Source organism: Ceratotherium simum, chromosome 12 (assembly GCF_057802395.1).
Source record: "Ceratotherium simum simum isolate JZ-2026a chromosome 12, ASM5780239v1, whole genome shotgun sequence".
Taxonomy (NCBI): domain Eukaryota; kingdom Metazoa; phylum Chordata; class Mammalia; order Perissodactyla; family Rhinocerotidae; genus Ceratotherium; species Ceratotherium simum.
In genome coordinates, this window is record NC_141911.1 from 31,667,579 (window position 1) to 31,683,459 (window position 15,881).

A 15,881-nucleotide genomic window follows, 5' to 3' on the forward strand; every position below is an offset into this window, starting at 1 on the left:
AAGCAGATCCAGTGAAATGTTTGTCTATTCAAGTTTGCAAACGTTCAACTCCATCAATTTTTGTTTTTACATAGAAAAATAATCGGACAGGATTGATCACAAACTGCAGAGTTTACCTGGATAGGAAACAAAGCAAAATACCAACACTTTGGCACCAGGATGTGTATGAATAAAAATGGCGGAAGTCTTCAGTTGTATCTTTCTTACACCAGAAAAGCTATACCCTGGCATTGTTGAAGCCACGTTAATCAGCAGACAACTAGGAAATAGCCAAGAGTTATGCAGTTTTGAGAGATTAGGGAAAAAAAAATCTATTAGTGGAAAATAAATTTTGGATTTTGTCATATGCTGTTAAAATTCTTTTACAAAATTTCTCAAATTGAAACAACTATTCTGCAACAGTCACTCAACAAGTGTTTAGTGGACAGTGTCAGTGGGATTGTTTTTAGGCATTAAGGCTACAAAGGCGTCCAAATGCGTCCAGTCAAGTTTAGCCAAATAGTGGACTCAGGCGACATAAATCGCGGAGGCAACCCCCAAAGAGGGCAAGACGGTGGAAAAGCCTTACGGCTGACGGAGGTTTGCTCTCTCCAGACCTAGAACTGATTCCTGAGGTTCTATGAAGAAAAAGCATTAATCTCTGGGGAACACAGCACAAACTACACCCCTAAACCGAAACAATTAAGGCTGAGAGTAAGGCAAAAAAACGTCGTCTCAAAAACTCTTCAAAGAGGAGAGTAAACCCTTCGACCCATACATTCCAGGAGCTTCCGCTTTCCAGTCCCGAGACTCCGCCCTAGAGGCGGCCCGAGGAGAAAGACCCGCCTCTCGCCGCCAGAAGGCCTGTGGGCCAATAGCGCGCGTGCACGGAGTTGCGTCACATCCGGCGCCGGGGCGCCCGATTCCGGAAGGGGCTGCGCAGTTGTGGCGGCGGTTTCTGCGTTGGTTAGTGTTTCTTTTCTGCGGGAGCAGCGAGATACACAGCAGCGTCATGGTGGAGGTAAAGTGATGCTTGGGTGGTTAGGAGTAGTTTATTTCTGGACTGTTTTTCTTTGGCGGCGGGCTTTGTGGATCGAGGGTGTTGGGAGTCTGGGGAGAGTAGAGGCTGCGAGGGGAGCCTGTTTGGCCGAGGCCGGGGAGTCTCTTCTTCAGGTGGGAGAGGCTGGATGAGAGCACGAGTTGGAGGTTCCGTCCTGGCGGGAAGCCTGAGATAATTCCTCCCGTCCTCATTTGATCCTTGGGCACTGGAGCTGGGCACTGTCCTCGGAGGCAGGACTTCTGTTGATGTTCCACTGCGGGTACTCGCCCCCTGCGGGGTAGTGTCAGTGATTCTGTGTCCCAAGAGACTGACGGTCGTCTCTGATGTTCACATTGTGTCTTAGTTCAGCCCTTCCCCAGGAAAATCTGCCATTCTTAAACTTTTGCAGTTTTCCTTAGCTTGAACAACCATTCTATTAGCAGGCCTTGTCTTATCTCAGAAATATTTCTTGATTCTTGTCCATACCTGCTGTCGTCACCTTAATTCAGACCAACATCATCTTTCTCCTGGACTGGTGCAGTAGCTCCCAGCTGGTCTCCTTGCTTCCATTTTTGTACTCCCCTCCCCCCATAAATTAATCTGTTTAAAATATACGTTGGTCATGCTTTTCTTGCTTAAAACCTTTTACTGGCCTTATGTTACTAGAGCAAAATTACAGATTGTTGCAATGGTCTAAAAAAGCTTACCTGATCTGGACCTTGTCTACCCTTGTAACCTCATCTTGCATCACAACCCGCCCTCCCAGCGAACATATATAACTGCACAGCTCCCAGCATTTTTTCATTTACTGAATACCTTTGTACATCACCTTTTCTCTCTGCCTGGATTGTTTTCTATTCTGTGCAAGGCTGACTTCCTCTTTCTGCTTAAATATCACCTCAGAGAGATTTTTCATAACTATCCTAAGTTCTTCCTCTGTTGTCTGTCTCAGCCCCTTGCTTGTTTCCTTCATAGCACTTATCAAAATGTGGAGTTATTTTGCTTATTTTTATTTGTCTGTTTCCTCTTGAGCACAGGGACCATGACTGCCTTTTCATCATTCTCTTGATAGCTTCTAACACAGTACCTGCCAGACACGTAGTAGGAGCTCAGTAAATATTTATTGAGTAAATGACTAATCTCAGGCATCACTCAGTTGGTATACCTGGGGCTCTGGCCAAAGAGGAGCTTCCTCCTCTTCCCTGAACTTGACTCCTATAGTTTGCTGCAAATAGCTGTGGTGAGTGGTACGAAGTTTTTTGCATATTTTAACATGTAACGTGTATAACTAATTTGACTTTAATTTAGGTTACAATGTATGTAATTTGTAGCTAGATATATAATTACACTGTTTCTTTCTAGGAGGTACAGAAACATTCTGTGCACACACTTGTGTTCAGGTCACTGAAGAGGACCCATGACATGTTTGTAGCTGATAATGGAAAGCCTGTGCCTTTGGATGAAGAGAGGTAGGTGTAGTTCCTTTTCAATTGCTAGAATATTTAAACTTCTAATATTGGGGGAAGAGAGCAGGGAGAGGGGGAACTTTAAAGATTAGTGAGTAATACTAACATAGGATATCTATTCAATAATGAGTGGTGTTTGGGCATAATTTATGCTGATTTAACTTTTTTTGGCCTTATCTTTTACAGTAAAACTCCCATTAATTAATTGCATTTTACAAATACCCAGTAATTAGGAGAGTCCCTTCTAGGTGTTATATTTTATAATCAATCACTTTGTATGTGCTTTCAGCTTCCCGCTGCTCTCAGAGCCTTGCTGAGCTGAAATTGTACCTGGCCAGTACCTCTACTCCCATCTTTTCTCGTTAGTATGGTGAAGATTTTTGAGTGGTGGCACATTTTTGGTTCTACATCTCCAGCTCCAGTCTGGGATTGCATTATGTGCAGTGTTCCTTCTTTGTCCTTTACCTTCTATTAAAATCTGCTTAGTTCCTCAAACAAGCATATATATTTAATTTATAAGGTAGACTATTCTTAAAAGTAATATAATAAGTGCATTTCTTTTTAAAATATTGAAGTAAGTACTTTGATTAGTTCTAACTGACTCTTTTAGATACACATCCAGTAAACATTTCTGTGGAAGCTTTTACTATATTTTTATATTTAGACATTTGACGGAAAGTTTATTGACTTTGAGGTTTTTTTAAAGGATATATTAGTTTCTATATATTTTTAAATCAGACCCTTGATAACTCATCATGAAAGATTTTATATTTATTGGTTAACAAACTGAAATATTACTTAGACTTAATGAATACTAAGTGGTGGATTGTGAACAAAAGTGTGGAAATGCACTTGGAAATTTTGAGCTTTTTAAAATCTCTTTAACTTTAAAATCATAATAGAAACTTTTTCTACATGATTAGGCAAATTTAAACTATTTAAGTACTTGTTTCCTGGCTATCTGTGAGTATATTTACATTGGTGAATATGTTTAAAGTACTCAAAGATACATTCTTCATGTTTGTAATTTTTAAATAGTCACAAACGAAAAATGGCAATCAAGCTGCGTAATGAGTATGGTCCTGTGTTGCATATGCCTACTTCAAAAGAAAATTTTAAAGAAAAGGGCCCTCAGAATACATCAGATTCGTATGGTCATAAACAGTATCCTGCCAATCAAGGTGAGTATGGCGTTGTCTGAAATGTCAGGACTTACATGTGAATTTTAAAAATAGAAATGTGAAACGTCTTATTAGTGCCCCTCCTGGCAGGATTAATTAAAGCCATATTCTATTTAATAGCTGTACCAGTATTATAATGGAAGTCTAGATTTCCTCATTGAAGTAGTGAGTGAGATTATTGGTTGGTGGACTTTTTCTTATACAACATAAAAAAGTGGTAGTATAATAATAGCAGAACTTCTTAGGATATAGAGAAGCTCACAGTGGAGACTAAAGGAAAAGCTCCTAACCTGTGGGTAGACCATCTATCTATTTTGACTGTAATTCAGAAAGATGATATTAAGTACTGAAATTGTAGTGAATAAAGATAATCCAAGATTCCACAGGGAAACTATTTGCATGGAAGAAAAGCCAGAGTGGATTGTTACTCAATAGGATGACCTCTCTATACACCATTGCTATGTAGCAAATGCACAAGCTTTCTTGACATCATGTCAGTAAATGGTCAAGGAGATAGCTGTGTACATGGTTTTCAGAAGTCAAAACAAAAATGATCAACTTACCTTATTTCTGAGGCTTGGGTGTAGTTGGGAAATTTGAGAAATCCAGCTAATAATTTAATATTATTTAATTCATGAAAAGAGATGATACTTGTATATAAAATAAATTTGCCATTAATGTTTTTTTTCTTGCTTTTGCTTTTCCTTTTTTTCTTTAGGACAAGAAGTTGAATATTTGGTGACGGGTACACATCCATATCCACCAGGACCTGGTAAGTGAGCTGTTGCATATTAAAAATGTCTTATTGTCACATAGATTTCCATGAATAACCAATCATATGATTCCCGTTGCTTATAAAATACAAGTTAAGCTCAATAGCCAGGCATCTAGGCATAGCTTTTTAGATGATAATAATCAGTATCGCATGCATTCATTCAGCAAACATTCTTAAGCACCTATATTTTTTTCAGGTGCTATGTTAGGAATTCAAAGACAATAAAACTGCTCCAGGCAAAGACAAGTTTATTATTTGGAAGTTTAGACAGACATGTAAAGTGATGGAAGTGTTAGTATAGAAGTAGGTATGATAGAAACGTTTCCTGAACGTTTGATGTGATAGAAACGTGTGTGTGTAGAGGAATTGGCACACAAGTAGATTGGCCAGTATAAAGGGTGGAGGACAAGAAGTTTAGTATGTCTAAGTTCTAGTGATTTTACAGGACAGGATTCACCATGGTGAACGTACAGGCGAAGTGGTGCTTCTTGTAGTAATTTGCATTTACTCTTAGAAATGTTCTGTTACTATTTGGGGAACTAAATTTTTATATCTGAAGGTAATAGCCCAAGGTAATAGAAATTTAACTTTACTGTGTTGGGCTTTTTTAATACCAAAGCACTTGTGATTAAATCAGATTTGAGTTATGTGTTGTGAAGCGATATGTATTGTAAAAAAGTAGCCGAAGACATACAAAACATAATCAAAATTTTTGTAATATCACCACCTGGAGATAATCACCATTTCCTTTTTCGTATGTTTTCTTCCAGTATTTTATTTTAAATGCATGTAAATGAAAGTAAAGATAGCTACTAAAAAGGAATTGATTTTTTTTTTTATTTTAACAGGTGTTGCTTTGACAGCAGATACTAAGATCCAAAGAATGCCAAGTGAGTCAGCAGCCCAATCCTTAGCTGTGGCATTACCTTCTTCACAGGCTAGGTATGAAATATCTAATTACAAATTTGAAAGCATAGTTCACTGTTCACATTTTTTCTCATTTTTAAATTTGTTTCTTTATAATTATGTGTTACGTGACATTTTTCATTTATTAGTGCTTATGGAAATTTAAAATGTAAAGAGTTGGTTCTGCAAAACACGTGACTAGAGGCATTAATTACTTAGAATGTGTGGGGTTTTTTTTGGCCTCAGAGTTGATGCAAATCGTAGTGCCGCCGCTGGAGGTGAATTCCGACATTCTGGGGCTTCTGACCGTTCACAGCCCGCAGGGGTGACTTCGGTAAGTTTCTCTGTGTCAGATTACGCTGCAGGTTCTAACTTTTGGAGCTTGTTGCCTTAGCTTCCTTTATCCCAAGTCTTACCTTAAATATTAATGAAATGAACATTTTCTTTGGCCTTGTTAAAGTAAATAGCAGCCTAAGCTAAGTATTAATATTTCATACCCCTAAAATTTAAGTTGCTAGTGAATTGACAGATTTTTTAGAATTTAAAATTTGTTAATTTTGTATCTGCTTGCACATTGTACATAATATTTATTTTGATGATGATAATGTGAGGTTGCTCTTTATTATCCACTATTAAAAATGCAAGGAATATTATTCTGAAACTTGTATTAATATGTGTTAGATATGAAAGTCTTTTGTAATTAAACTTTTAAGTTGGCTTATACAGTTAGAGTTGAGTTCTATTAGTATTGTAATGTCCAACTAGTGTCTCATGAATGAACATTTAGAAATACGTAAGTTTATCTGTTTGTAGGTAAATGGCAGCAACTGTTGTTATTGGTGAAAACAGTCATAGAAAAAAATAACTAAAAATGTGCAGTTGCTTTTATTATGCTGTCACTTGAAATAAGTGCAAGCTTTACTTCCTCGGTTTATTATGCAGTTGATTGGCTTTATGAAGTGAGTGGATCTGTTGTCCTCCCCCGGCGTTTCTTCTTTAGCCTCCATTTGCAGGTGTCTCTGCCCAGGCTTTCTGCCTCCCTAGGAGGATGTAATGTCAGCTTCTTAAGGGCAGGAACTTTATGGGCTTACGTATTTTTTGGTTGGGTGGATGGAGGCTAATAGTAGATGGTATATCAACTAGTATACCTTTTAAAGTAGTATTGAAATATCTTTTTTGGAAGATAAATAGAAGGGACTATCAGTCTCTCCTTTACAATATTAAATCAATAATGTTAAAATATGACAATGAAAGGCAATGGCATTAATCTACTTAGAGTCACTTAAATAGTAGTAGGAGCTTACATAGAGCATTTACTACTCTGTTAATCTTCATAATAACTGTATGAGGTAGGTGCTGTTATTTCCATTTTACAAATAAGACACAGAAGTTACATAATTTTTACCTAAGGTCAGTCAGCTAGTAATTGGCAGAGCTGGGTTTTGAACCCATGCACAGTGATACGTGCTCTTGACTCTATTGTTCTGCCTCTCTTGAGATTTTTTAATTGCTTTTTAAAATTAAAATTAACATACAGAAAATATAGTTCTAATTAGAAGTCTTAGACTTGTTTTCTAATTATACAAACATTTTTAGCTGTCCTTCCCTCTTCATTTAAGGAAAAAGGCTTTCATAAATCTCCTCTTTGAATTTCCATTTTTAGACTGATAAAACGAAACCTTTGGAGTGATATCTTTAATAATAATGTAATCTGTTCCATTTCCAGGTGGTTATGGAGGGTGGCAATGCCAAGAACTCTGCACTGATGGCTAAAAAAGCCCCTACAATGCCAAAACCCCAGTGGCACCCGCCGTGGAAACTCTACAGGGTGAGCGAATCTGGATGTTCTTCCACTACGTGAAACATGATCACTGCTTTCCAGTTGACAAGAGCTGAGGAATAGAATCAGGAGGAAAAAGAGTGAATATGAGAAGTGGTAAAGTAGTCTGGGGAGGGATGGAGAAGGGACTTTGGGACTATCTTAAAAGATACCTTGTGAAGGAGACTTTTTTCAGTAAAAGCTATACTTGTATTTTGCATAAAATACAGTATAAAATATTGATAGAAGTCTACTAAATTTAGAGAGCAAATAAAATGAATTTAGAAAAGTGTTTGAGGTATTATGAAAGCCAGGGGAAAAACAATGTATAAGGACATTTCTTTGGCCCTACTGATTATCTGTTCAATTATAGTAAATTAAAATGATTCAGAATGTACCAGGTCTAAAATAAACAGTATGTATAAGAAAGTACAGCTACACATAATTTAATATATATATTAAATTTTACTTTTTAGATTATCATACAGTAAAATAGACTTTCTGTTGGTGTACAGATCTAATAAACTTTAATAAATATATAGATTTGGGTAACTACTACCACAATTAGGATATAGAAGTTCCATTGTCTCAAAAAACATCCCTGTGGTATTCTTTTGTAGTCATATCCTTTCTCACCCCTGGCAACCATTCATCTGTTTTCCATCACTACAGTTGTGTCTTTTCAGCAGTCATGTAAATGGAATGGTACAGTATGTATGTTTTGAGACTGACTTTCTTCACTCAGCTTAATGCCTCTGAGAGTCATCGCATGTATTACTGCGTTCATTTTTACTGCTGAGTAGTATTCCATTGTATTGATATACTACAATTTGTGTATCCATTCTCTGATTGAAGATAATTTAATACTTATTCTAAAAATCTAATTGTCAGTCTTATAAACTTACCATTTGATGCTGTGGGGAGGGGCAATTCAAACTTGAATTGAAACTTTAACTTATATGTAATGAATTGAAATTGAATAAACTTTAACTTGTGTGTAATGAGTTTGCCCATTCTACCTTTTTTTTCATACAGGTGATCAGTGGACATCTTGGTTGGGTTCGATGTATTGCTGTGGAACCTGGAAATCAGTGGTTTGTTACTGGATCTGCTGACAGAACTATAAAGGTAATAAGGAAGGAAGAAAAAATAAACGTGACTGTGTTTGCCGTGTAAATTTAATCTGTTTTAAGTTATTTCCTCTGGTGGAAATTGCCCTTACGGTTCCCCTCATATTTTAGATCTGAATATGGAGTAAAATTTATTATCTATGTTAGTTAAAAGTTCCAAATAAATAACTATTTGAAAAGTGGTATTTAAACAGGTTTTTTCCAAACAGTACATGCTAACTACCTACCACTACTTCCTTAATATATAAGGGTTTTTTCCCTCTCTGGTTACAAAATTAAAGCATGGTCATCTACAAAAAATGTGGAAAATATAGAGAAGTATAAAAAAACATAGAGTCCATACCACTGTTGGATATTCGAATGCATTTCTTTTTAGTATTTATTTCTGTGCATATGGATCAATGTATTTTCTTTTTTTCTTCCCCCCTCCCTCAAAGCCCCAGTAGATAGTTGTACGTCATAGTTGCACGTCCTTCTAGTTGCTGTATGTGGGACGCGGCCTCAGCATGGCCGGAGAAGCGGTGCCTCGGTGCACGCCCGGGATCCGAACCCGGGCTGCCAGTAGCGGAGCGCGTGCGTCTAACCGCTAAGCCACGGGGCCAGCCCGATCAATGTGTTTTCTTCTGAGCTTTTTTCCTGTGTGTGTAAATGTGTATCTTCTAAAAATCATGCTTGATAGGTAATCTTGTACCCTGCTTTTTTTCACTTAACATATCGAAGACATATTCCTGTGGAAAATTGAACATCTTTTCAAATGATTCCATAATAATATATCATTTAGATATTCTATAATCTATTTTGTATTGTTGGGCATTAAAGTTTTTAGTTTCATGATTTTCACTGTCACAGATAATGCTGTAATTAATCTTTGTGCCTGAAGCTTTTTCTGTATTTTAAATTATTTTGTTGTGATAGATTCCCAGAAATGGAATCAATGGGTCAAATATTTTTGAAATTGACACCCAAAGTACAAATTATTTTCCAAAATGGGTAAATTGATACTTGCAGTGTGTGAGAGGATCATTTTTAGCACATTGATTGTGTATCTTTAAAAATATCTACTAATAGGATAAGCAGAAATGGTATCTAATCTTTTAAAAACTGTCTGCAAAATGTATAGTGAAGTTGATCTTTTTGATACCTTATAAAGCTACTTTTAGTTTTTTTTAATCATTTAATTTTTTACTGAGGTATAATTGACATACAACATTATATTAGTTTCAGGGGTACAACATAATGATTTGATATTTGTGTATATTGCAAAATGATCACCATGATAAGTCTAGTCACCGTACATAGTTATAGAGTTTTTTTTTCTTGTGATAAGGACTTTTAAGATCCAGCTTTTAGCAGCTTTCAGATATGCAACACAGTATTATTAATCATAGTTGCCATGCTGTACATTACATCCCCATGTCTTATTTATTTTATAACTGGAAGTTTGTACCTTTTGACTCCCTTCACCCATTTGGCCCACTCCCCACCCCTCTGCTTCTGGCAACCACCACTCTGTTCTCTGTATCGATGAGCTTGGTGTTTTGTTTTGTTTTTTTAGGATTCCACATGTAAGTGAGATCATATGGTATTTGTCCTTCTCTGTCTGGCGTATTTCACTTAGCATAATGCCCTCAAGGTCCATCCATGTTGTCTCAAATGGCAAGATTTCATTCTCTCTTATGGCTGAATAATATTCCATTGTATATATACACCACATTTTCTTTATTTATCCGTCGATGGACGCTTAGGTTGTTTCCATAGGTTTTTTTTTTTCAACTTGTTGCCATTCTTGACTAATTTAATAATGTGGTATTCATACTTTTGTTATCAATGATACCTTTTATATATTAAGAATATTAACCTTTTATCACAAATATTTTCCCAGTTTGAACCTGCCTTTTAATTCTATTTTTTCCCTGCTTTATTTTTGGTGAGGGAGTCGTGCGAATTTTTAAATTTTTATGTATGTGTATCTTTCACTTTTTCAAGACTTAATTTTAACATCAAGATTCTAAAAATTTGCTTTGGGATAATCAACAAGGAGAAAAATTAAACATTCTTTGATTGCAGATTTGGGACTTGGCTAGTGGCAAATTAAAGCTGTCATTAACGGGACACATTAGTACAGTGCGTGGTGTGATAGTAAGCACGAGGAGCCCGTACCTGTTCTCCTGTGGAGAAGACAAACAAGTCAAATGCTGGGATCTTGAATATAACAAGGTAAGCTTGGAGTTAAGGATTTAAAACATTATGAGCTACAGTTTTTCTTTCCAATTGTAGAAATTTTAAGTTTCCTGCTTTATTTTTAGGTTATAAGGCACTATCATGGACATCTAAGTGCAGTGTATGGTTTGGATTTGCACCCAACAATCGATGTGCTAGTTACCTGTAGTCGAGATTCAACTGCACGGGTAAATAGAATAGAGCTTGGTGTTTATCTGTAAATGTATTGCATCTTACATTATGCGTATTTGATATGGGAGTCAAGTATGGTTTGACAGAGAATTAAAGATAGTTGCCTTAACACACCAATAACCTAGTCCCTCAGTTTCTTGACGTGCATATTTTTTCTACCTTCATCTTCAGTTCCCTGGCCTCACCATACTTATTATTGGGTTATTATTGGGAGTGCCCTGCCCCTGAAATGTGACATTCTCACATTCCATTCTATCACAACTGTTGTCCATTAGCTGTTTCATTCAATAGTCCCATTACACTCACTTTTAGACTTTCAGTCCCCAGATCTTTTAGCATTTTTCCCCCCTGTCAGCTGCTTCCCATCTACATTCCGTGCCAGCTTACAGATCATTATCTTTCATTTAAACACTTTCATTATATTCAGGCACAGTTGTCTAGTAAATTGCCAGCCTTGAATTGATCCAGTTACCTGCCTGAGATATGAATACTTGTTCTCTTTGCCAGTATGTCTATTGTGTTTTTATAGATTTGGGATGTGAGAACTAAAGCCAGCGTACACACATTATCTGGCCATACGAATGCAGTTGCTACAGTGAGGTGTCAAGCTGCAGAACCACAGATTATTACTGGTATGTATATTCGTATCAGAGTGTATTATGATTATACATGTACTTTTTTTTTTGTGAGGAGGACTAGCCCTGAGCTAACATCCAATGCCAATCTTCCCCTTTTTTCTTGAGGAAGATTGGCCCTGAGCTAACATCTGTGCCCATCTTCCTCTACTTTATATGGGACGCCGCCACAGGATGGCTTGACAAGCGGTGCGTCGGTGCGCACCCGGGATCCGAACCTGAGAACCCTGGGCTGCCGAAGCGGAGCGTGCGCACTTAACCACTTGCGCCACTGGGCCGGCTCCTATACATGTACTTTTCATATTCACTATGATTCTTGTTTTGTATTGTGTGTACAGTGTTTCTCTGTGCATTTGAAATGTATTATGGTAACATTTCATTTGGTTGTTTTTATTTCATACTTTTTACATATCATAGAATGTCATATACAGTATCATGTAATGTCCGATTAGAAAATGATGCTGTTAGTTACAATTAAGTGCTGTTTCACAGTATCAAAATTACTGGTCTAGGAAACGGAAGTTAGAAGACAAAATACCCTGAGACCAATAACTTTAGAGCTGGTTTGAGTCTTGTTTTGCTTAAAATAAGGTTAATAACAATGGATCTTGAAGACTAGAAAGTAATTCCTTTAGTTGATGTATTTTATTAACTAAAAAATCATTATGGTTTTTTCTTTCTCCTCCACTAAGGGATAACATCCTGTATTTGTTTTGTTTGTTATTCGCATTTGTTCTAGCTGTTTAGTTGACAGTGCGTCAAGTGTTTATTACTTTTTTTTAGGAATTAAGTTTAAAATCAACCTAAAATTTTGGAACTATAAAGCAATTAGCCAAGAGTTGCTATGACTTTTATTTAGTTTATATGTGTCTATGGAAGAAGACTTCATATTTTATTTAACTTTTGCATTCTTTTTCCTGATCTGTGTTTTGGGGATGTGTGTGTGTTTTCATTACAGGAAGCCATGACACTACAATACGATTATGGGATTTGGTGGCTGGAAAAACAAGAGTCACATTAACAAATCACAAAAAATCAGTCAGGGCTGTTGTTCTACATCCAAGACAGTAAGTGTATTTTCCTAATTAACTTCTTTCTTCAAGTCTTAGTATACTACAGATATACCAACGTTAGTGCTACTTTGGTAGTTATTTAGCCACTGTCATTTCCAGACCTGTGCCGCTTATGAACGTGCATTTCTTTTATTCTCCTTATGTAGTATTTTGCTTCATGCCCTATATAAGATGAGGAACATTTTCTACATGGTGAAAAATTAAAATGTCAAATGAGACAATGTGAATATATGATGGTTAAAAGCTGCATGTCAAAATAAAAGCTAGTTGTAGCTAGATTTAATGTTTTGGACATAAATGTTATTGTATGCTGAGATATACATAGAATAATTTAATTCTTAAGGAAGAAGTTAGTATACATAGGGGGGAAAAAAGTAGAAACCATGAACATTATAGTCAGGATATCCAAAGAGGTGGAGCCTCTTGGTATGACAATGTTTTGCTAAAACTACATAGATCAGTGAGTACACAGGCAAAATACAACCCTAATAAGCTTTTTAAAATCCATTATTTTCTTAAGTTGGTTTACTTTGTCATTAATTCTTTTTAATCTTATTTCAGTTACACATTTGCATCTGGTTCTCCAGATAACATAAAACAATGGAAATTCCCTGATGGAAGTTTCATTCAAAATCTTTCTGGTCATAATGCTATTATTAACACATTGACAGTAAATTCTGATGGAGTGCTTGTATCTGGAGGTAAAATAAGATTTTTATGATAAATGTGTTTTAGTCTGTCATTTTTTCTTTTAGTGAATGAGTAAACATTTGTAAAATTTCTAAGCCATCACTCCTAAGTATTATAGCAGAACTTGCCTGATGATGTGTATTTGAATGTTCATGTGTATTCATAATACATGTAGCATATTTCATAGTTGAGCCTTCTTTCAGTTCCCACATGGTAAGAGATTTGTGCCTGAAATTGCCTAAAGTTTAGTTGTGTATTCTAGAATTGGATGTCATTTCGTGATGCTTTTTGAGATCTATGGTCAATTCTGAATTAATCACAAGTGAAGTGGACACACCTGTATTAAGAGAAACTTGAGTGCCTGTGATGTATATATCTTTATAACTTGTAGTTTTGCCATGGTGCTTGGCTAATGGTTGGTACTTAATAAATGTTTGTCAAGCTGAGTTGTTGAAGACACACCACATTTAACTAGATCTTTTCCCTTTAAGCTGACAATGGCACTATGCATCTTTGGGACTGGAGAACTGGCTACAATTTCCAGAGAGTTCATGCAGCTGTGCAGCCTGGGTCTTTGGACAGTGAATCAGGAATATTTGCTTGTGCTTTTGATCAGTCTGAAAGTCGGTTATTAACAGCTGAAGCTGATAAAACCATTAAAGTGTACAGAGAGGATGATACAGCGGTAAGTTCTCTATTTCAGACATTTTAAAGTAAAATAAATCAGCCATACCAATTTTGCAAGTGGTTTCTCATTTTAAAGTTACTGAAATTATCAGAAGGGAAAATAATCTTTATGGTATTAAAGTATTTATCATCTTGAATAGTTTATCATCTGCTCATAGGTTTCTGTAATGATTTCATTGATGCCGGTGAATCCATAGATTGTTTTGATTTTATTCCAACTTTCCTTATTATAGTTAGGGGAAAATCTTGCACTAAGAATAACAACAAATAAATAGATTACTATGCAAATTAATTCTAGAATCATAAGCTTTGGTGTTACTATAATATCTAAATAGGAATTTTATTTGAGATGAAAAACAATAAACTGAATTTGTAGTGAACACATTTCTCCTTTATTAGAGTCAGATAATGCCACAAGTTTGTCAACTATTTCTAAAATTGATAAAGAACTGCTAAGTATATAATGCTAAGTAATATAATTTAGAATAGATACCTTATTTTTGTTAGAAAGGAAGTTATTAAATATGAAGTAAACTAATAATACTTTGTTTTAACTTGATTATTTTTTTTGTTTTTAGACAGAAGAAACTCATCCAGTCAGCTGGAAGCCAGAAATTATCAAGAGAAAGAGATTTTAATGTGGCATTGTCTTCATGGTGGTTCCATTTTTTTTTTTTTTTTTTTTTTTAGCTTGGCATTGACGAGGATATCCAGTCATTTTGTGCTCTGGCTAGGAATATAAAGCAGAAACTCACATGCTTGAATCATTGTTGCTTCATATTTTACAATAAACTGCCCCCTCCCCCACGTTTTTATTTCTAAAATAAACAATTTGAGATCTTAGGAAGTAAGGTACAGTTATCAAGCATTTGCAGGTGTGTTGAACATAGCTATTCTAAAGATAGAATTTTTTTTTTCAGTTTTATTAAAAGACACCTTTTTTTTTAAACTTACAAAACTGCTTTCCATAGTAGGACATGTTTTGAGGGGAGCAGTCTTTTTTTTTAATCCTTTAAACTAGTATCTGTGACTAATAACTGGGATTAAAGGATTTGAAGTCTTAATTTAACTTATGTATGTTTATTCCACGGTTTTTGAGTGCATGTTCTGCAAAGTTCTGCACTAGATACTGTTCAGGAAATAGACAAGATGTATTTGTCCTCCAAGACTTCCAGTTTAGTGGCTGATAATAGAAATACTGTAATAGAGGTGCAAGTGAAAAGCTGGGCTAGCACAGCGGAAAAGGCCAGTGCATTTCCTGGGGAAGATCATGGAAGACTTCATAGTGTGAGTGGTACTTGAGCTGAGCCTTGAGAGGGCAGAGACGGAAAAGGATATTCTATGATGAGGCATAAAGTGAACGAAACCAGACGTACAAGTGTGTTTTCCAGAAGCAAAGAATTGTATGCTGCAGCTGAGTAACGAGGACAGCTGGTTGGTGGTGGGGAAAGCTCATGTGTTGAGTTTGGATTTTATTCGACAAGCAGTAGAGTACAATACAGGTATCAAAACCTGGAGAAATAACTGCAGATGCCAGTGGGGGTATTTGAAGCTGTGGAAGGAAGAGCTGCAGTCCTTGGTGAAGACTTTATAGAAAAGTGTTATTTAAGTTGCTGATACCTATAGCTCCTGGTGAATACGAGTTTTATAAACCCTGCCCTTAGGGTCCTGATTCCCCATCAGTCAAGAAGATTTATCAGACTTCACTTTCTATAGTTAGAAAACACAGTTACAAGAACAATCAATTTAAAGTTTTTTTCAAATTAAAAAATTGCACCATAATTTTAAATAAGCATTTCCAAAATACGTATATCCATCTTGCGTGCTTGAAGTGGGAGTATAACTGTTGCAACATTTAGGAAGGTAGTTTTCCAGAGTATACTGAAAATGCTCGAACTCTTTGGCTAACGCTTCATTAGAGATGAAATTACCAGGAAACTGCCAAATAGGAAGAATCCGACAATTGTACACAAGCAAGTTCATTGCACCTTTGTTCTTTAGTAATTAAAACTAGCCCAGATATCCTATCAATAAGGGACTGGTTTAATAGATTATGGTACCTTCATGCAGTTTATTTCTATCCATTAAG

General features: G+C 36.0%; 1 protein-coding gene across 3 annotated transcripts; it reads left to right on the forward strand.

The window, feature by feature from the left end:
- The first annotated feature begins 879 nt into the window (after nt 1–879).
- On the forward strand, nt 880–14,861 carry PLRG1 (pleiotropic regulator 1). 3 transcript variants are annotated; one of them, XM_004420934.3, is made up of 15 exons: nt 880–1,000; nt 2,381–2,487; nt 3,523–3,665; nt 4,384–4,437; nt 5,289–5,382; nt 5,593–5,680; nt 7,073–7,174; nt 8,201–8,293; nt 10,363–10,512; nt 10,602–10,703; nt 11,237–11,339; nt 12,301–12,409; nt 12,977–13,116; nt 13,597–13,790; nt 14,371–14,861. In XM_004420934.3, the coding sequence occupies exons 1-15, from the start codon at nt 992–994 to the stop codon at nt 14,428–14,430; spliced, it is 1,548 nt and encodes a 515-aa protein (XP_004420991.1). In that variant the 5' UTR covers nt 880–991; the 3' UTR covers nt 14,431–14,861. The 3 variants fall into 3 exon arrangements, with proteins under 3 accessions (XP_004420991.1, XP_087293631.1, XP_087293630.1); XM_087437505.1 differs by lacking the exon at nt 880–1,000 and adding an exon at nt 2,774–2,849 and having other exon boundaries at nt 2,463–2,487; XM_087437504.1 differs by lacking the exons at nt 880–1,000; nt 2,381–2,487 and adding an exon at nt 2,774–2,845.
- The last annotated feature ends 1,020 nt before the right edge of the window (nt 14,862–15,881 follow it).

Coding starts and splice junctions, on each gene's coding strand:
- PLRG1 (XM_004420934.3), top strand. Junction 3,666..4,383: donor ACAGTATCCTGCCAATCAAG/GTGAGTATGGCG, acceptor TTTTTTCTTTAG/GACAAGAAGTTGAATATTTG. Junction 7,175..8,200: donor CGCCGTGGAAACTCTACAGG/GTGAGCGAATCT, acceptor TTTTTCATACAG/GTGATCAGTGGACATCTTGG.